Source organism: Miscanthus floridulus, chromosome 4 (assembly GCF_019320115.1).
Source record: "Miscanthus floridulus cultivar M001 chromosome 4, ASM1932011v1, whole genome shotgun sequence".
Lineage (NCBI taxonomy): Eukaryota > Viridiplantae > Streptophyta > Magnoliopsida > Poales > Poaceae > Miscanthus > Miscanthus floridulus.
The window spans coordinates 43,842,093-43,864,649 of record NC_089583.1 but is presented as its reverse complement, the minus strand read 5'-3'; the positions used below and the strand labels follow the sequence as shown (position 1 = coordinate 43,864,649).

General features: G+C 43.0%; 2 protein-coding genes across 2 annotated transcripts; one reads left to right on the top strand and one right to left on the bottom strand.

Annotated features, from left to right (window-relative positions):
* Positions 1 to 3,146: 3,146 nt before the first annotated feature.
* Positions 3,147 to 3,485, bottom strand: LOC136548451 (uncharacterized). The gene has a single exon (XM_066539977.1). It carries the CDS (start codon positions 3,483 to 3,485, stop codon positions 3,147 to 3,149), a length of 339 nt encoding a protein of 112 aa, XP_066396074.1.
* Positions 3,486 to 18,236: 14,751 nt separating this feature from the next.
* On the top strand, positions 18,237 to 19,384 carry LOC136551435 (aquaporin PIP2-6-like). Its single transcript, XM_066542984.1, has 3 exons — positions 18,237 to 18,904; positions 19,022 to 19,162; positions 19,259 to 19,384. The coding sequence occupies exons 1-3, from the start codon at positions 18,308 to 18,310 to the stop codon at positions 19,367 to 19,369; spliced, it is 849 nt and encodes a 282-aa protein (XP_066399081.1). The 5' UTR covers positions 18,237 to 18,307; the 3' UTR covers positions 19,370 to 19,384.
* The last annotated feature ends 3,173 nt before the right edge of the window (positions 19,385 to 22,557 follow it).

The window sequence follows — 22,557 nt, the reverse complement described above, 5'->3', positions numbered from 1 at the left end:
ACAATAGCCGGGGTCCAATATTTATAACCAGAACCTAAGCATGAATCCTACTCAAATATGACTCATTACAATCTTTGGTATAAGAGAAAACATTCCTAATTTAAGGTAACTTGGATCCTAATCTCTCCCTTTTTTGTAGAGTCCAACATGTCTTTCCCGATGCATCTGAAGAGAGTTGATTCTAGTGCCGCATCTGAATCAGCTGATATCGACCCTTATGCAATCGATTCCTTGATGATACAATCCTGGAACCTTCGAGTTCCCACATTCTTCCTCCCAAATTTTGGTGTAAACAGAACATTACATGGTATTTAAGAGGATTGTTTATATGTATATGTCTTGAGAATCGATATGAAGTCTTTATATGTCATCGGGTCCTTATCTATTGAATCAAAGACCCATGCCATGCCCATTCCGACATCGACGCCTATACAAATCCAGTGGTGGCTGCATGAATTTAATCATAGAAATTGATAAGCTCTTTTGCATCGAACAAAACAATGTGTACTGTTAAAGCTTTAAGTATATAGTTGAACTTACTCGAAGTTGTATGGCAGCCATATAACTTGGTTATGCTGGAGGTATTTAAAAGCTAGGACTATGTACGCCGTAGTCTTTAGGGCCACCGCTCTTATTTCCTTGTTTTAGATTTCCTCTTTCTCCTCAACGGTCTTTCTAGCAGCTAGCTCATTGCAATCCAATGACCATTCTTTGGCGTAATTGAAGTTTGGCTGTGCTATACATTGAGGGTCTACGTACCCCGATTGCACACTTAGCATTTGTTTTGAAATGTGCACTTGCATTCTACAAATCACGTCGTGGGTTAGTTACAAAAAAAATCCAAAGATTAGAATCATATTATATCAAGAGGGCAAGGACTTATAGGCACCACATGTGAACTAGATTTATTTCCATTTCTTTAAGGTGAAACATTGTCTGGGCGTCATTGATGTCAAAGGCAATTACCCCATTTGGGCCTTCAAATGTGTTGGCGGGAAAGCATGCTTGTATGATTTTTATTTTTGTCTGGAGAGCACTCAAGTACCAATCATGGAACCTTTTCATTCCAAGTGGTAGGTGCTGGATGTCCTGATTTGGTAGGAAGGGCTTACCCCTTTCATAGGTTTTTGGGCAATCCTTTGACCATTTGGTGTCATCAACATTTGGATACCTCTTTGCCGGTTTTCGGATGTGGCTGAGGGCCTCCTTGGATGGTGGGACTTCTTTGACTTGGTTCTCAGGCTTGAACTGGTCATGGGCATACCACTTGCACGTTGTCTTTTATTGATGTATAAATTGGCCTTATAGTGATTGGAATCTACTACTGAATTTTTGGCTCCTTGTGGGCACCCTCTTGTACATGAACTTCTTCTAAAGGCATGTGCTCGCTATGAGGCTCTTGCTCCTTATGAGGTAGAGAAGGCTATGACATCTTAGGCACATGCTCGCTAGGAGGCGGGGAAGACTATGGCATAGGTTGTGGCATCTCATGTATGTGCTTGCTAGGAGGCAGGGAAGAATGTGGCATCTCAGGCAAGTGGTGGTCACAAGACGGTGAAAGTAACTCCTCCTCCTCAAAGTCCCTCCAAACGTTGAACAGGTGGTGAAGAAGCTATTAATACAATGTCCTGTTTGTGCTAGAGGATGAACTGGTTCATTACTTCTCCAAGTAGTGTCAGTCCCTTGGGAGTTGGGTCCATCTTCCATTGCATGAACTCGAGCTTCACAGAATGCACCTCGACCCTAGTGTAGTCCAGCGGAATCCTATTATTATGATGCAAGCTGCCAGGAGGATGTGCCACACCCTATGCCACCTCCATCATAGTGTTCTGCCTACTGATGAGAACCACCAAAGTGCAACTAGTTGGTTCCCATATGTGATCGACGGCGGTTGTGGCTGTAGTGGAACCTTGGCTGCTAGGAACATCCGGAGGGCTACCAACTAATGCTAGTTCTCTTGGGGGCACCATTACTGTCCTTGGCTCCAAAGATAGTCCTTGATACTCCAGTGCCTTCGCAACTAGAGCCTTCATGGTGAGCTCAAGATTAGCCTCTCGGTCTCTGCCATGTTTCTTGTACATGTGTTGGTCCTTTTTGAATCCATGCTTCTAAGTCATTCTTTTCCCTAGCCCCCTGGTGCGGCCTGTGTGCTCGAGGTTTCCCAAGGCAAGGCAAAGCTCATGCCTCTCTCTGGAAGGCTTGAATGAGCCCTTCTCCTTGTCTTCAACATATTTCAGTATCTTTGATACTGCCTGTTCCGTCTCTAGGTTATTAAACTTAAGCCCACTAGATGCTTCTATACTAGTACTCCTCCCAAGGATCTAGTTCCTTGAGCGTACCTTCAACCCACTCAAGGAGAATGACCCAGATGTGGCGGCCTCTTCCTCCATCTTTCTAAACTGCTCTTCCTTCCCATAGTAGCCACCAGGACCTAGATAATGGTGGTGTTTGTTCTTCTTCGCCAACTCAGTGTTATGGGCACTAGGGGCCAATGCTTCCGGTGAAGTCTTCTGAGCCACAAGGTCCGCCCATTGACTAGAAGTTATGTGGCCAAACTCGTTGAAGTGAGTTAACCCCTTTTGGATATAGTTCAAGTTGAGGTCCAACTTCCAATGTCGGAATAACTCTCCCATTATCTTCAGAGCTTGACATTTTTACTAGTTGATGGCTTCCCTCCGAAAACCAAAAATTGACGATCAAGAACTTCTCCCATAGATCTATCTTATCTCCTCTGGTACTTTTTTCTAGCTGATGATAGTTGGGTTCAACTGATCTCTTACTAGGGACCCAATTGCATTATGGAATCATCCTCTGAGATGCTTTGGCTGACGGATCTCCCCTGCTGGCCTGACCTCTATGATCACATAGCATGCCTTATCTGGATATTGGTTATTTTTTCTGTCCCCCATTTCCTCTTCGGCTTGGTACCCAAGTTCATGGCCATGTCTTAGGGCTGTAGAGCAGAGGCGGCAATATCCAACTCTATGGATGTTGCCTCTGATCTCCCTCCCTCTACTTTGTCTTGTCCGGTGACATGTCGCAGACGTTGACATTGTCTTTTTGGAGTTTTAGGAGGGGCCTATATATATAAGAGGTCAAAGTGTTATTAATTGTAACACGATCAAAGCATTAGAAAAATTTACAAACTAAGGCTTTATCCTTATCTCCTTGTTCGGGTCAAAATCCTTGTCCAGCTCCTCCGTTGCCTTTCGTCTAACTTCACGTGGGAAAGGATCCTCAAGACTTTCATATGCCTCTTCTTCATCCTCGTCATCATCATCTTCTTCATCATCACCTCCAGTAGCCTCTCTTGCTCTTCTTTCTTCTCCCTCTTCCTCGTCGGACTGATCCTGAGTAAGCATCTCTGCTAGACCCTTGTCTAGCTCATCATTGAACTGCTCTTGAGTAATGTGCTCTAGTTCTAGCTCTTCAAAGATTGGCCCATGCTTAGGGATTCGAGTTGCACTGTCTCTTGTCCACAACATTTCATGTTTTGTTCTAATAGAACCAAGAAAGTTGACTTTAGATATGTAAGAAGATAAAAACAACAATAGATCAAAAAACGAGTAGTAGCAGTAGTGGATGCCTTAGAAACATGTCAACATTTGATCATGAACTTGGAGCATCATGGCATCATAAACATAGTGAGCATATATAAAAATAGTGAGCATATAGAAAAAGATAGTAGGGGCAGCTAGTAATGATGCCAAGTTCCTCAGAAGTTCATGATCATCAGCTCATATTCTAGACAATTTCTAGAGATGGACAATTTCAACATTGGCAAAACAAAGGAGAGGAGAGGAGAGTTTGCCAAACAAAAACAAGGAGCATATATAAACATAGTAGTATTAGTAGTAGGGTAGTAGTAGTAGGAGGAGGAATAGCAGGAGTATGTTGACGGTCCTTAACGCCTAAAAATAATCACCAATTCCCGCATAAAATCCTCCCATATAAACACCAAACTTAGTATTAGGGTCTATAACTAATAAATTTCATGAGTTTTGGTGATTGTTCAATTGCATGAGGATATATCTAGAAAACATGGAAAAATAATCAAAGTGCGCATTTAGATAAAGCGTAAAAGCATATTAGCACAAAGAATAAAGGAGAAGGCCACCCACCTATCACATCTAGGTGCCAAACCCACATGGACACAGCCTAAGCCCAACAAGGAACCACCATGCGAAAGGCAGTTGCATGCAAGCTCCATCAGGGAGCGGTAGACCCCTCCTTCATGCCTCTCGCCTCCAGATGCCATGTGGCACTCTCTGGTGGCCTATCCATGGTGGTTGCATGCGGGTCTTCCAAGAATAGTCCTCCACACCAACCTACAACTAGTATAAATAGGAGGGGAGAGCCACCTCTCTAGCACACACCTCTCACTTAAGCTTCACTCTTCATACTTTTAGTGGTAGTTTCCCTCTAGGTGCTTCACACCTAGTTGTAATAGAAAATAGGGAGAGAGGTGAGGAAAGATCCAAGGAGGAGCCGGGTCTGTCGGATCCTCTTCAACTTTGTACTTCTATGGAGTCGACTCATCTTGAGTAGCCTCTAGGTTTAACTTTTGGTAATTCTAAAATTTCTATTTGATCAAGTTCATTGCTTACTTTACTTTGCTTACGGGATCTCCGCTCGACCGAGTGCTCTAGTCTTAAGATCTAGACTAGAGTAGTAATCATTAGCATAGATGTGGTGTCTAGGCTAGTGTTTATCTGAGTTTGTGCCCAATCCCATGGAATAGTTGTGGTAGCCCTAGAGGTGATAGCTCTGACTAGGCCTTTGTAATCCACAATGATCGGATTGGTGTTTCTGTAGAGATTTTTGGCAGCCTGACCCCAATCACCTCTTCCCAGTCTTTTCTTGGATCGGAAAGGTACTTTTGCTCTGAAGTAAGAGAGTTTAGTAAGCCTGAACCTTGGTTACCTAGTTTATCTTAGACAAACCTTAGGAAACCCCTCTCTACCCACAAAAACGCTTTTATCTTGGACAACCTTGATCCTTTCTAGTACACTTCTCATTCCCCGTGAAAATTGATACCTAGGAATACTCCGGGTGGAAGCTACAACAGTATCCGTACAGTTGCAGAATTATCTGTTTGGGTTAACAAATACCAACAGAGTAGGAGTAGGAGTAGTAGGAGAGGAGAGGAGAGTAGTAGTAGAAGTAGTAGAAGATAGAGTAGTAGGAGAGGAGAGGAGAGTAGTAGAAGTAGGGCAGTAGTAGTAGGATAGTAGTAGTAGTAGTAGTAATAGAAGAGAGAAGGATAGTAGTAGTAGTAGAAGTAGAAGTAGGGAAGAGAGAAGAGAGTAGTATGAATAGTAGTAGAAGTAGTATAAGGGAGGTGAGGAGTGGAGCAGCACCAATATATAGCAGCAGCAAAGTCAAAATTAATCAATAAAAGCAATGGCAGCAAATCAGTGAGGACAACAATTGTTAAGCCAACAAATTAGTGACATTCAGTCTAGTGATCATATATATCCAAAATCACAGTCCAAGCTACTAAGCACTAATTGAGAGTATTCATTCACTAATCCACAAGCTATATGAAAGAAAATGACATTTAGTTATCCACCAAGCAAATCCCACGGCATAGAAAATGATAGATTTGGTTGGGCACCACCACAGATACCATGGAAACAGGATAAACAAAAACACCATGGTAACCACTAATCTAGACAGAGAGAGATGGAGACCATGCCAATGTGGAAGATCATGGAAATAAGATGTATAGTGGACCAAAGATCCATTTTACAACACAACATGTTAAATTCATCACCAGTGTTGTAGCAACCAAAAGGAACAGTAAAATTGGTCACTAAATCATGGATGAATTGATGTTTACTACAAATTCTTCCTCTTTACCAAATACTAGTCAAAATGTTCAGTGCACCAAAACAACATATCCATACACAAGCAAAGGTAAAAAGTATTAATCTTAGCAGCCACTAAGCATGTGAATGTCAACTCCACAATGAATCAGGGTTCAAACATTTAATTATCCACAGTTTATACTGATTATATGCTCTGATTGAGCTCCCTCTAAACTGGAGAAGGACTAGGGAATGGAGGAGAAGGGGTTGGACGTACCTACAGAAGACCTGGCAGAGAGGGATGCCAGTGACTAAGCTTTGTGGTGGGGTCATCGACCACCGTTTCAGGGCCACCGAGGAGGGGCGCGACAACCAAGGAAAGTCCCACTGCCCGCCGGTGGAGGGACTACGCGAACGCTAGAGTGAGGGCACGGCCAATGGGTGGAGGGTTAAAGGTCCTAATATGACTAGAGGGGGTGAATAGCCTATTTAAAATCTACAAATCAACTAGAGCAATTTGATTAGTATAACAAATAGCGAAATGCAAGCTTGCTCTAGCTCTACAAGGGTTGCAAGCCACCTATCCAATAATTCTAGTTGTTATGATCACTAGGCACACTAATCCACTAGGTCACTACTCACTAAGAGCTCTCACAATTGCTACACTAAAGAGCTCCACTAGATGAACTTAATCCACAAAGCAAGCTCTCAATTCTAGCTACACTAAAGAGCTTGATATAGCTAGTTTGTGGGAATGTAAATGAGTAGGCGAGGTGATTATACTGCCACGTAGAGGAGTGAACCAATCACAAGATGAATACTTTATCAATCACGGAGAATACCAAAGGGCAAGAGACAACCAATTTTCTCCCGAGGTTCACGTGCTTGCCAACACGCTATGTCCCCGTTGTGTTGACCAACACTTGGTGGTTCGGCGGCTAAGAGGTGTTGCACAAACCTCGTCCACACAATTGGACACTGCAAGAACCTACCCACAAGTGAGGTAACTCAATGACATGAGCAATCTAGCTAGAGTTACCTTTCGGTGCTCCACCGGGGAAGGTACAAATCCCCTCACAATCACCGAAGATGGCCACGAACAATCACCAACTCATGCCAATCCTCCTCCACTGCTCCAAGCCGTCTAGGTGGTGGTAACCACCAAGAGCAACAAGTGAATCCCGTAGCAAAAACACGAACACCAAGTGCCTCTAGATGCAATCACTCAAGCAATGCACTTGGATTCTCTCATAATCTCACAAAGATGATGAATCAATGATGGAGATGAGTGGGAGGACTTTGGCTAAGCTCACAAGGTTACTATGTCAATGCAAATGGCCAAGAGAGTGAGCTTGAGCTGGCCATGGGGCTTAAATAGAAGCCCCATGAAATAGAGCCGTTGGGCTACTCACTACACTAAACACGGGCTGACCGAATGCTCTGGTCATATCAACCGGACGTAGGACCCCAGCATTTGGTCGTGCGATGCATGCCACGTGTCCCTTCTCTTTAAATAATGAGCGCTCGATCTCAACGGTTAAGTGATGACCGGACACGCCGCTATGAAGTGACCGGACGCTGGACCTCAGCATCCGGTGATTTCCAGTAAGCATCCAGAAGCAAGAAATCATGACCGGACGCGTCCGGTCATGCTCGACCAGACACACCCAGCGTCCGGTCACTCAACGTCATCATACGTCAGACTAATCGGACTCAGGCCCTGAGCGTTCGGTCAGGTTTTGCGCCAGCATCCAGTCATGAGACCGAAATCGCACGCCCTCTACTGCCACTGACCGGATGCACCGGTCCAACCAAGACCAGTGTCCGGTCACTTACAGTGGCCTCCATCTTTTCTATAAAGGGCGTCGGTGACATCGTCGAACTATCCGCACTCTACGGGCATACACTCCGTCGGTGAAGTTTCTAACCCTTGCTCAAATCTCACCTTGTGCATATGTGTGTTAGCATATTTTCACAAACATTTTCAAGGGTGTTAGCACTCCACTAGATCCTAAATGCATATGCAATGAATTAGAGCATCTAGTGACACTTTGATAACCGTATTTCGATACGAGTTTCACCCCTCTTAATAGTACAGCTATCGAACCTAAATGTGATCACACTCACTAAGTGTCTTGATCACCAAAACAAAATGGCTCCTACCATTTATACCTTTGCCTTGAGCCTTTTGTTTTTCTCTTTCTTCTTTTCAAGTCCAAGCACTTGATCATTACCATGGCATCACCATCATCATGTCATGATCTTCATTTGCTCCACCACTTGGACTAGTGCTACCTATCTCATAATCACTTTTGATAAACTAGGTTAGCACTTAGGGTTTCATCAATTCACCAAAACCAAACTAGAGCTTTCAATCTCCCCCTTTTTGGTAATTGATGACAACCCTTTCACAAAGATATGAATTGAAATTCAATTGAATCCATGTTGCTTGTCCAAACATATTTACCATGTGTAAAAGAATATGGACAAGTTTCATGAATCCCATATGGTAGCGATTGCTCCCCCTACATATGTGCTAAGAGTTTGGATTGAAGCTTGCACATATGCTTAGATAGGAAATATAGGAGACAATGTCTACCAAATTATGCTAAGGTATAAGAGATGGACCTTTGAAGCATGATACCAATCGGAGTGCACCAATATACCATCCTTAGCACCATTAGTAACTAGACATACACAAAACTAGAATACCCCATGAGATCAACATTACAAGCAAGGGTCTAGTTTCCATATGAATGAACATAAGTCTAGTTACTTTAGCCTATGCATGCTAGTTTTTCACTTTCACCATTCAAGCATATAACTAGCATACACCACACAAGCATGGATATTGAAATTTAAAACTTGTGCCATGCAAGCAAATATATGAAATGCACATTCAAATACAACATACAAGTTTATGAGCTTGCTCCCCCTACTTGTGTGCATTCTTGATTGATCCCCTTACAATGTCATTTCATTTGTTTTCATTTTTTGCTCCTCCTATCTTACTATCTTTGTGAATTTCTCTCCCCCTTTGTCAACAATTAGCACAAAAGGTGAGCTCAAATTATAGATAGGTTGGGGTGAAACCATGTGAAATGAGGATCATTTTCCCAATTTGGTTCAATCTAGATCACTTGCAAAAGATATTTAACTCGGTTTGATCCAAGGACAAGCTTCTTCACACCTCTAAATAAGGGTTATCTTGTACCATGTTGAGTTAAACACTTATAGCTTATTTTCTAGATCAAACACTAGGTTTACAAGCCCACAAACATGTCATATGCTACCACTAGATCATTTCAAACATACAAGCAATAGTGGTACCATACAAGCATCAAATTCATTTGATTTTCATGAATGAGCCTAGGACATGATAGGAATGACTAGATGCACTAAACAAGTCCTTAGCAATGGATGGATGACATGTCAATCAACTTTACCTTGCTTTGCTCGAAGGAGAGGCATGTCATATAATGGGGGGTGCATCAACACATATTGGAGAAGTCAAGTATGTTCAATTCATTCCTTAGCTTGCAAAACCTCTTCTCATCAAGTGGCTTGGTGAAGATATCGGCAAGTTGATCTTCGGTGCCCACACTCTCAATGCAAATGTCCCCTTTTTGTTGATGATCTCTTATGAAATGATGGCGGACATCAATATGCTTTGTTCTTGAATGTTGAACCAGGTTGTTGGTGAGCTTTATGGACACTTTCATTGTCACATAGCAATGGCACTTGCTTGAATTTGATTCCAAAATCACTCAAAGTAGCCTTCATCCAAAGTAATTGAGCACAACAACTATCGGCCGAAATGTACTCCGCTTCGGCGGTTGAAAGTGCTACACTATTTTGCTTCTTTGATGACCAAGACACAAGTGATCTTCCCAATAGTTGACATGTGCCCGATGTGCTCTTTCTCTCAACTTTGCATCCCGCATAATCGGAGTCCGAATATCCAATCAACTCAAATCTTGCTCCTTTGGGATACCACAATCCAACATTTTGTGTATGCTTCAAGTACCTCAATATTCTCTTTGTTGCCTTCAAATGACTTTCTCTTGGTGAGGCTTGAAATCTAGCACACATACATACACTAAACATCACATCTGGCCTTGATGCGGTCACATAGAGTAGGCTTCCAATCATAGACTGATACATCTTTTGATCCACCATATTGCCACTAGCATCACTATCCAAGCTTCCACTTGTTCCCATTGGTGTACTAATAGCTTTAGCATCATCCATTCCAAACTTCTTGAGCATGTCCTTGATGTACTTGCCTTGACTCACAAATGTGCCATTCTTCATTTGCTTGATTTGAAGACCAAGGAAGTAACTAAGCTCTCCAATCATAGATATCTCAAACTCACTTGCCATCATCTTGCCAAACTCTTCACAAAAATCTTGATTTGTTGACCCAAATATGATATCATCAACATAGATTTGTATTACAAACAAGTCATTTCCAAGCTTCTTGGTGAAGAGAGTGGTGTCAACCTTTCCCATTTTGAATCCCTTAGAGAGTAGGAAATCCCTCAATCTCTCATACCATGCTCTTGGTGCTTGTTTCAATCCATACAAAGCCTTTCTCAACTTGTAAACATGGTTGGGTTTCTTTTCATCTTCAAAACTAGGAGGTTGCTCAACATACACAAGCTCATTGATGTACCCATTGAGAAATGCACTCTTCACATCTATTTGGTACAACTTGATGTTGTGGGCACAAGCATAGGCTAACAAGATCCTAATTGCTTCCAATCTTGCAACCGGGGCATATGTTTCTCCAAAGTCAAGACCTTCAACTTGAGTGTAACCTTGAGCCACTAATCTTGCTTTGTTCCTTATTACTATCCCATCTTGATCTTGCTTGTTCCGAAAGACCCACTTGGTTCCAATCACATTATGATCCTTAGGCCTCTCAACTAACTCCCATACTTGGTTTCTTGTGAAGTTGTTTAGCTCTTCATGCATAGCATTGACCCAATCAACATCCTTCAAAGCTTCATCTATCTTCTTAGGTTCAATGGATGACACAAATGAGAAGTGCTCACAAAATAAAGCCAATCTTGATCTAGTTTGCACACCTCTTGAAATATCACCAATTATAGTGTCCAATGGATGATCTCTTGCAACATTGGTTGGTTGAAGCACTTGCACTTGATTGCTTGCATTTGATTGATCACTTGGTTGAGATGATGAACTAGCCACTTGTTGTTGATCTTGCACTTTGTCATCACTTGTTCTTGCTTGAACTTGATCATGAGAACCACTAGCTTGCACATTTGAGTTAGAGAGCACTTGATTCTTGTCATCTTCAACATCAATCACCTCTCTAGGCCTTATATCACCAATGTCCATGTTCTTCATTGCATTGACCAATTGAGTGCCTCTTACATCATCTAGATTCTCATCTTCCTCTTGGGAACCATTTGTTTCATCAAATTCCACATCATGAACCTCCTCAAGAGTACCACTAGCCAAATTCCAAACTCTATATGCCTTGCTAGTAGTGGAGTAACCAAGCAAGAAGCCTTCATCACATTTCTTTTCAAACTTGCTCAATCTAGTGCCTTTCTTCAATATGTAGCATTTACAACCAAAAACCCAAAAGTATGCTATGTTGGGCTTTCTTCCATTCAATAGCTCATAAGGTGTCTTCTCCATCATGGGGTGACAATAGAGTCGGTTGCTATAATAGCAAGCCGTGTTGATTGCTTCGGCCCAAAATGAATGACTCACATTGTACTCACTCAACATTGATCTTGCCATATCAATCAAAGTTCTATTCTTTCTTTCAACTAGGCCATTTGATTGTGGAGTGTACTTGGCCGAGAATTGATGTCTAATTCCAAATTCATCACACAACTCATCAATTCTAGTGTTCTTGAATTCACTACCATTGTCACTTCTAACTTTCTTGATAGTTGTTTCAAACTCATTGTGAATGCCCTTGACAAATGATTTGAATGTTGCAAACACATCACTCTTGTCAACAAGAAAGAACACCCATGTGTATCTAGTGAAATCATCCACAATCACAAATCCATATTTGTTTCCACCAATGCTAGTGTATGTGGTTGGTCCAAACAAGTCCATGTGCATCAACTCAAATGCCTTAGATGTGCTCATCATGCTCTTCTTAGGATGTGTGTTACCAACTTGCTTTCTGGCTTGACATGCACTACATAGCTTATCCTTCTCAAATGTGACATCTTTCAAGCCTCTAACTAAGTCATGCTTAATCAACTTGTTCAATTGTTTCATTCCAACATGACCAAGCCTTCTATGCCATAACCAACCCATGCTAGACTTAGTGATCAAACATGTTGTCAATTGAGCTTCTCTAGCATTGAAATCAACCAAGTATAGATTCTCATATCTAAATCCTTTGAATATCAAGTTAGAGCCATCTACACTTATGATCTCTACATCATCCACACCAAATATGCACTTGAAACCAAGATCACACAATTGAGCTACCGATAATAGATTGAAGTTCAAGCTCTCTACTAGTAGCACATTGGAAATACTCAAGTCATTGGATATTGCAATCTTACCAAGCCCTTTGACCTTGCCTTTGCCATTGTCACCAAATGTGATACTATCAATCCCATTGCTCTTGTTTTCATTGATTGAATTGAACATTCTTGGATCACCGGTCATGTGTTGTGTGCACCCACTATCAAGCACCCAATGCCTTCCTCTAGGCTTTATAATTGACCTACAAAAGAAGATCAATTCTTTTTAGGTACCCAAACTTGCTTGGGTCCTTGAAGGTTAGTTACCAAAGTCTTTGGTACCCAAATGGCCTTCTTCTTTGGGCCCACAATTGGTGTACCAATGAACTTTAGCCTTCACACCATTGGCACCCTTAACAAGCATGTAACAAGAATCAAATTTAATTGAGGATACATTAGGTAGCTTGTTCTTGTTAAGTCTTGCAATATTGCTCTATATGCCCAACTTGCTTGCATCTATTGCAAAACCGACCATTGCCCTTCACAAAGCTAACTTTGGGAGTGACAAAGGCCGCCTTGCCTTTCTTGGGGGTATAGCCTAATCCCTCTTTGTTGAGAGAAAACCTTTGGCTACCCAAGCACTTTAGCAAGCGGGCATCTCCACCATAGGCATTGCCTAAGGCACGAGTGAGCTCATTCACCTCCTTCTTGAGGGTCTCATTTTCCACCATTAGTGAGGCATCACAAGTGAGACCATCACTCAAAGGTGAGGTAGAAGTAGTAGTGCTACAAGAAGTGTTAGTGGGAGCAACTACAATGGGCTTATAAAAAGATTCATCAATAAGATCACATGTTAGTCCCACATCACAAGACATAATCACTTGCTCCTTCTTGGCTTCCTCTATTTTGACTTGCTCGATGAGAGAGGAGTGAGCCTTTTCAAGCTTAGAGTGAGCTTTGCCAAGCTTCTCATGGGCTTCCATTAGCCTCTCATGAGTGGCATTGAGCTCATCAAAGGATTGCTCAAGAAATTTGACTTTCTTGCGTAATTCTTTGCACTCCTTTCTCTTCATTTCAACGCAAGTGTGCACTTGCTCACACATGTCCAAGAGCTCCTCCTTGGTGTACTCCTCCTCCTCATCATCATCATCATCACTCCTACAAGCATCACTTTCACATTCATCATCATCACTCACATCATATTTTACCTTGGTAGGCTTTGCCATGAGGCATGTCGATGGAGTGTCGAAGATGGAGGGCTTGTTGTTGATGGCGATGCTTGCTAGTGCTTTCTTGATAGATTTCTTGTCATCATCACTAGAGCTATCACTATCCGAAGAGCCATCACTATCCCATGTGACCACATAGCCTCCACCTTTCTTCTTCTTTTGGAAGGTCATTCTCTTCTCCTTCTTTTCTTTCTTGTCCTTCTTGTGCTTCTTCTTTTCATCCTCATCATTGTCACTATTGTAGGGACAATTCGCTACAACATGATCGGGGCTCTTGCAATTGTAGCATCTTCTTATATATTCTTTGCTTTTGGTGTGATCTCTTCTCTTTCTTGCACCATAGCCCTTCTTCTTCATGAATTTACCCATCTTGCAGTACAAAGAGGGCCATAGCTTCATCATCAATATCACTAAGATCATCATCATCACTTGATTCTTTCTTGGACTTTCCCTTGTTCTTGGATGATGATGAGCTAGCCTTGAATGCTATACTCTTCTTCTTCTTGTCTTCTTCTTCCTTCTTGTCATCCTTGTCATCCCCCTCCCTTTCCACATGGTATGTCTCTTGTGTCATGACATCACCTAGTACTTGGTTAGGGGTAATCTCCTTCAATCCTCCTCTTATGATAAGCAATCTCAACATCTCAAATCTTGGAGGTAGGCACATTAAGAACCGATGAGAGACATCATCATCCTTGATCTTCTCTCCCAAAGCCTTCAAGTCATTGACAATTACTTGCAACCGATGGAACATCTCCAGAATGCTCTCATCATCCTTCATCTTGAAGCTTGTCAACTTATCCTTGAGGATGTACAACTTGGCACTCTTCACCGCCGGTGTGCCCTCATATGTTTCCTCCAATCTCCTCCACACCTCATTAGCTCTTTCACAATCCTTGATTTGCTCAAACACCTTGGAATCAATGGCATTGTATATGGTGTTGAGAGCCATTGTATTGCATTGCTTGTTGGTCTTGTCTTGGTTGGTGGGATTGTTGGGATCAATGATAGCATAGTCATTCTCGGTCACCTCCCATACTTGATCATTGATTGAACCAAGATACATCCTCATCTTTATCTTCTAATAATCATAGCATGTGCCATCAAAGAACGGTGGTTTGCCACCCACATGGTTGAACACAACTTGAGCCATAATTTGACACCGAGGTTATTAAGCCTTTAATCAAACGGTGACCACGGCTCTAATACCACTTGAAAGGTCCTAATATGGCTAGAGAGGGGGTGAATAGCCTATTTAAAATCTACAAATCAACTAGAGCAATTTGATTAGTATAACAAATAGCGAAATGCAAACTTGCTCTAGCTCTACAAGGGTTGCAAGCCACCTATCCTAATAATTCTAGTTGTTATGATCACTAGGCACACAATCCACTAGGTCACTACTCACTAAGAGCTCTCACAATTGCTACACTAAAGAGCTCCACTAGATGAACTTAATCCACAAAGCAAGCTCTCAATTCTAGCTACACTAAAGAGCTTGATATAGCTAGTTTGTGGGAATGTAAATGAGTAAGTGAAGTGATTATACCAGCTGTGTAGAGGAGTGAACCAATCACAAGATGAATACTTTATCAATCACCGGGAGAATACCAAAGGGCAAGAGACAACCAATTTTCTCCCTGAGGTTCACGTGCTTGCCAACACGCTACGTCCCCGTTGTGTCGACCAACACTTGGTGGTTCGGCGGCTAAGAGGTGTTGCACGAACTTCGTCCACACAATTGGACACCGCAAGAACCTACCCACAAGTGAGGTAACTCAATGACATGAGCAATCCACTAGAGTTACCTTTCGGCGCTCCACCGGGGAAGGTACAAATCCCCTCACAATGATCGGAGATGGCCACAAACAATCACCAACTCGTGCCAATCCTCCTCCGCTGCTCCAAGCCATCTAGGTGGTGGCAACCACCAAGAGCAACAAGTGAATCTCGCAGCAAAAACACGAACACCAAGTGCCTCTAGATGCAATCACTCAAGCAATGCACTTGGATTCTCTCCCCAATCTCACAAAGATGATGAATCAATGATGGAGATGAGTGGGAGGGCTTTGGCTAAGCTCACAAGGTTGCTATGTCAATGCAAATGGCCAAGAGAGTGAGCTTGAGCCGCCATGGGGCTTAAATAGAAGCCCCCATGAAATAGCCGTTGGGCTGCTCACTACCCTAAACACGAGCCGACCGAACGCTCCGGTCATATCGATCGGACGTAAGACCCCAGCGTCTGGTCGTGCGATGCACACCACATGTCCTTTATCTTTAAATACTAAGCGCCCGATCCCAACGGTTAAGTGATGATCGAACACGCTGCTGCGAAGTCACCGGACGCTGGACCTCAACGTCCGGTCATTTCCAGTAAGCATCCAGAAGCGAGAAATCATGACCGGACCGGTCATGCTTGATCGGACACCCCAGCGTCCTATCACTCAACGTCATCATACGTCAGACTGACCAGACTCAGGCCCTAAGCGTCCAGTCATGAGACCAAAATAGCGTGCCCTCTGCTGCCACTGACCGGACGTGCCGGTCCAACCGAGACCAGTGTCCAGTCACTTACAGTGACCTCCGTGTTTTCTATATAGGGCGCCAGTGGCATCATTGGACTGTCCGCACTCTACGGGCGGACACTCCACTGATGAAGTTTCTAAGCCTTGCTCAAATGTGCCAACCACCAAGTGTATCACCTTATACACATGTGTGTTAGCATATTTTCATAAACATTTTCAAGAGTGTTAGCACTCCACTAGGTCCTAAATGCATATGCAATGAATTAGAGCATCTAGTGGCACTTTGATAACCACATTTCGATATGAGTTTCACCCCTCTTAATAGTATGGCTATCGAACCTAAATGTGATCACACTCACTAAGTGTCTTGATCACCGAAACAAAATGACTCCTACCATTTATACCTTTTGCCTTGAGCCTTTTGTTTTTCCCTTTCTTCTTTTCAAGTCTAAGCACTTGATCATTACCATGGCATCACCATCATCATGGCATGATCTTCATTTGCTACACCACTTGGACTAGTGCTACCTATCTCATAATCACTTTGATAAACTAGGTTAGCACTTAGGGTTTCATCAATTCACCAAAACCAAACTAGAGCTTTCAGAGGGCCCATTGGGAGACCTCAAAGTCAGAGAGGAGGCCCCGGAGAGAGAGGAATGCCAGTGGTGGTGCCCAAGCCACCGGAGAGGGGCGCGACAACCTAGGAAAGGCGCGCTGCCCGTCGGGGGAGGGACCGAGCGGACCAGGGGCCGACCGAGCACAAGCTCACAAACCCTAGCAACCACCCTCACTATGGCGGCCCGAACGGCGGCAGTTACGACATGGAGGGGGTTGGGGAAGGATAGCGGAGGGGGTTCAGGGAGGATGGCGGAGTTAGGGCATGGAGATGCGGCGGCAGTGGCGTGGAACATTTCGACAGCCTGCCGGCGTCCACAACGAAGAATAGCGCCCAAAACTTATCGATAATTTGGCCTCCTGTGCCCTCTGGTATATATACCTAGAGGCATTTGTAGGGGCGGTCGACATTATAAGCCGCCCTACAAATGAATTTGTAGGGGCGGTTCTTGATCCAGCCGCCCCTACAAATAATTTTTAATTTTTTAATTGGTATTTTTGTATTTTATTTATGCCAAAAAACAATGTAAATATTCTTTTATTATGCAATATATGTAGTTTCTCCCTCCTGCCGCCCTTACAAATGAACAAGTGTGATTTCTCTTTTTAATCTGTGACTAATCATGCTCTATCAAATTATTGTGGTCATCTTCTCATGTGGCTTTGTTTGAAAAAAATCAAAATTTGAATTTTAAAAATATGGAAACATGGAACAACATATTGAAGGAGCATATGATTTCAAATAAAAAAGTCATGAACATAAAAGTTGTAGAACTCATCAATCTCTACAACTTTTATTTTGGTCATATTTTTATGTGACTAAATTTGAACAATTCAACATATTGCCCAAATTTCACCTAAAAGATGGACCAAAAGACCATTTGGTGAGGTTCATGGCTCAACGTGGAGATACTTTAAATTTCAATAAATGATATATTCAAACAAAATTTGGAGACACCTTAATGATTTGAACTCAAAAAGTCATGAACATAAAAGTTGTAGAACTCATCAAGACCTACAACTTTTATTTTGGTCATTTTTTCATTTGACAAAGTGATAGTAACATTGTTCACAAAACTTATATATCTCTCATATAGTTTATGAAACCATACGAGAGAGATGTAAAATTTGTGAACAATGTTCTTATCACTTTGTTAGATGAGCAAATGAGCAAAATAAAAGTTTTAGATCTTGATGAGTTATACAATTTTATATTCATGACTTTTTCGGCTGAAATCATTTAATCTTTGAAAATGTTGTTTGAAGTTGCCATTTTATGAAATTTAAAATTTGAACTTTTCAAACTAAGTCACATGAAAAAATGACCAAAATGAAAGTTGTAAATATTGATGAGTTTTACAACTTTTATGTTTACAACATTTTTATTTTAGATCATTTTCTGACTTAAAATTTAATTCGAAGTTCATAAATTCATATTTTTAATTTTTAAATATATATATATATATATATATATATATATATATATATATATATATATATATATATATATATATATATATATATATATATATATATATATATATTCAGTAGGCCGCTACCAAATAAGTTAACACAGCAAGACTAGCAATTTCTCAAGCAGCTCTTGCAAACTACTAGCTTCCAGCAACAGCTTCTCAAGCGCAGAGCAAACGGGCAAGGAGATGGACGTGTCCACTCTGGAGCCCGGCGGTGTCCGTGACTATGCGGACCCTCCGCCGGCACCGCTGATTGACATCGACGAGCTGGGCAAGTGGTCTCTGTACCGCACCGTGATCGCCGAGTTCGTGGCGACGCTGCTGTTCCTGTACATCACGGTGGCCACCGTGATCGGGTACAAGCACCAGACGGACGCGACGGCGTCGGGCGCCGACGCGGCGTGCGGCGGCGTGGGCATCCTCGGCATCGCGTGGGCGTTCGGCGGCATGATCTTCATCCTCGTTTACTGCACCGCCGGCATCTCCGGTGGCCACATCAACCCGGCCGTCACGTTCGGCCTCTTCCTGGCGCGGAAGGTGTCCCTGGTGCGCGTGCTGCTGTACATGGTCGCGCAGAGCCTCGGTGCCATCTGCGGCGTCGCGCTCGTCAAGGGCTTCCAGAGCGGATTCTACGCGCGCTACGGTGGCGGCGCCAATGAGGTCAGTCCCGGGTACTCCACCGGTACGGGGCTCGCCGCCGAGATCATTGGCACCTTCGTGCTCGTCTACACCGTCTTCTCCGCCACCGACCCCAAGCGCAACGCCCGCGACTCCCACGTCCCGGTAATTGTGGCACCTGCACACACCATTGAGCTGTGAACCTGCTCATTCCAAGAACTTGTGCTTCAGTCGTGCTGTTGCATTGCCTGTTGTTGTACTGATGAACGAGATGATCATCAGGTGTTGGTGCCGCTCCCGATTGGATTTGCTGTGTTCATGGTGCACCTGGCGACTATCCCGATCACCGGCACGGGGATCAACCCGGCGAGGAGCCTCGGCGCCGCCGTCGTGTACAACAACAGCAAGGCCTGGAGCGACCAGGTATCACATCTCCCTCTGCCTAGTCCCTAGACCTACACACATTGTCCAAGATTGCAGCAGTAATGCACACAATTTTGTTGGTTGTTGTTGCTTCAGTGGATCTTCTGGGTGGGTCCGTTCATCGGCGCGGCGATGGCAGCGCTGTACCACCAGATCGTCCTCCGCGCCAGCGCCAGGGGTTACGGCTCCTTCCGGAGCAACGCCTAGGCTGACCTCGTCTTGGTCAACATCCACGGCCACGCAGGCCGTGACTGTGCGCTCCCTCCCGGAGTTTAAGTTGAACGGAGAGGGAGAGCACCGGCGTGGTTAATGCAGTAGCAGTAGCTTTTCAGTCAGGTCAAGTGTTGTAGCTGCCGGCAACGGCAGCTAGCGCAAGTGTTTGTGTGTTTGTGTGCTGTGGAAAGTGTGACTTCATCAGGGCATCTGATTACCATGTTGGCTTGCAGTCAATTTAATAATTTAATTTAATAAAGATGAAAGAATGCAAGTGATGGGTAAACTTGAGAGCGCCCTGCTTAAAAAGTACTCCTACCAAAGTTACTCTTACTTGATTATTACCCTGACTCTCAATTCAGGTCTCAATCTATTTGGCATAACTTTGCCTCCAACTTTAAGAATGAGAAGCTTGCCTCCAGAGAAGTTCAGAGCTGCCATAGCTTGTCTTCCATCTCATTCTTTGCTCCTGAAGCCCAAATGATTCGGTATTTTAGATAGTCATTTTGATTATGGTGGTCATTTTGATTATGGTGGACAAACATGAGTTTATACCGGACCAAATAACACAACACATCTTGAATTTAACATAAGCAGCAACTCAAAGGGTACGAAGTGTTTTCCCTTATTTCTAAGAGCATCTCTTCCAGATTGAAAGAATACAATCCCCTCTATCTATACCCCATCGTAAAGTAGATTGAAGGAAAAGAAAAATGCTCCAGCGGATCTATTTTTCCTAAAATTTCTCAATCCCTCAAAACAAACGCTCAATTTCTTAAAACAAAGGGAACAAGTAGCATTTTTTCTCAATCTTCTTTCTTCTTTCCCCTCCCACTGATTCTCGGGCCTAATTAGAAACGCCGTGTCATGCCATGGCACTCCCCATGCCGCCCCGAGCCATGCTGCCGAGCTCTATGCACCATTGCCACTGCAAAGGTAGGAGGCTGCCACCATGCCACGCTACCCCTATGCTCCTCACTACCCCACGCACATACGTCGTGCTGCTGAGGTGCCACCATTGTTGACGGTAGTTAACATCAATCATAAACCGTTAATATATCCTGCATATATAGTTAATTCTATCACCAAACATAGGTTTATGGGTTTAAACTAATAAATTCAACGAGTTTTGGTGAATCTGTGTTTTCAGTAGGGTTTAACCAGAAAACCATCAAGGTGGACCTATTCGTCAAAGTAAATCACGTTTATCCACGACGAAACCGACATTGGAAGATTCTAGAACTATCCAGAAGGCAACCTACCGAAGATCGGGCCAAGACGCTGACAGGGGGGCCTGCTAGCCCCACCTGCAGTCCGGTCGGCCTATGGGACCCATGGGTCAGCGTCACCTTTGAATGTCGGTTCTCCACCGCCTCCTAGATTGTATCTTCGCTGTCCTTTCAAGTCAGTTTAATCCGAAGGTCCAGAATTGATGCTCCGGCCTATATATAGCAGCCCCTACCCTCGTCCCTGAAATCATCCTGAAACCCTAATTCATATCCTCATCTCAGGATCAGTGCATCGCATTCAAGAGAGATTAGTCCTCTAGCTTTCTCCCTACCTATGAACTCCACATAAGCCTTAGTGGTAGAAAGAGGAAAAGGCATAACATCTTTATTGTCTTGGTGAGGATCCACAAATACCACATATATTGAGTGACTTCAGAGAGTCATACAATGGAATCTCTGAGTTTTATTTTGAAAACTTATAAAAACTCTGGAAAAATGGTGGAACAAAGAACTTGAGACATAATGCTTGACTCGATCGTTCTGTCTTTCAATTGCTCAAGACCCAAGTTAAGCCTAAGAAGCCCCATGGTTGAAGGTAATATAGGTAAGTTTGAAAATCAGATCGGTTTATTCTGATCCGAAGGAGAATTTTTTATTGAACGCATGTGTACTTTTGAGGAGTGAAAACATTGATGCAAGTCATGATCTATTCTTCAAGTTTAGCTTTGCTCAGGGACTAGCAAAGGTTAAGTGTGGGGGAGCTTGTTGAGGGTAGTTAACATCAACCATAAACCATCAATATATCTTGCATATATACTTAATTCCATCACCAAACATAGGTTTAGGGGTTTAAACTAATAAATTTCATGAGTTTTAATGAATCTGTGTTTTCAGCAGGGTTTATCCAAAAAACTGGCCGACCTGTGGGATCCATGGGTCAGCGCCCCCTTCAAATGTCGGTTCTCCATTGCATCGCCACCATCCTTTCAAGTCGTATTGATCTGAGGGTCCAGAATTGATGCTCTGGCCTATATATAGTAGCCCCTACCCCGCTCCCTGAGATCATCCTAAAACCCTAATTCATATCCTCATCTCAGGATCAGGGCATCGCATTCAAGAGAGATTAGTCCTCTAGGTGGGATCTATCTTTTGTATACAAATAGAGAGAAAGAGAAGAGTTTGGGGGAAGTACCGGCTTGTCGGTGTTACCTTTACGGCTTGTACTTTGGCGGATCTAGGCTTCTTGAAGTCTACATTTAAGATACTTCTGGTAATAGATTTCTGTTTAAAGTAAGTTTTGTGCTCTTTTGTTCATGGGTTCACAGTTCTTTTGAGTGCTCTAGTCCTTGTTAGATCTCTCAATTAGAGTAGTAATCATTAGCATAAGTGTGGTGCTCAGGCTATCGACTACCTATGTTTTCTCTTTATTTCTTGGTTGTGTGGTAGTAGCGGGAGGTGATAGCCCCATCTATCCTTTATATTCCATGTTGAATTGAGCAGGTTCTTAAATGAGTAGGACTGTAGTTTTGTCAGTAGAGTTATGTATTAGCGGTGCTTTACCGTATAAGCGGCGTCCCGAAGTGAACACTAGAATCATAAGTCTTGCTTTGCATAGGGTCATAACAATCAGAGTCCTCTCTACTCATACCTTAAACCTTGATTGCTATCCTTGGACAAACTAATTGTTAGACAACACGCACGTTTCCCCATGGATATGATACTCGATAATACTCTAGGTGAAAACTACTTTGATACCCATGCGCTTGTGGATTTTGTCTCTGTGTGCCTCCACAGGTGTCAATAAGTTTTCTAGTGCCGTTGCCGGGGACACAGTTGTTGTGATTTCATCAAACCAGGTTTGTCCTTGTACCTTTTATTTTATTTATTTTAAAGCACATATAATATCACGCCTATTAATCAATTCGCTGCTCCCATGGGCGCACAACTAGAGCC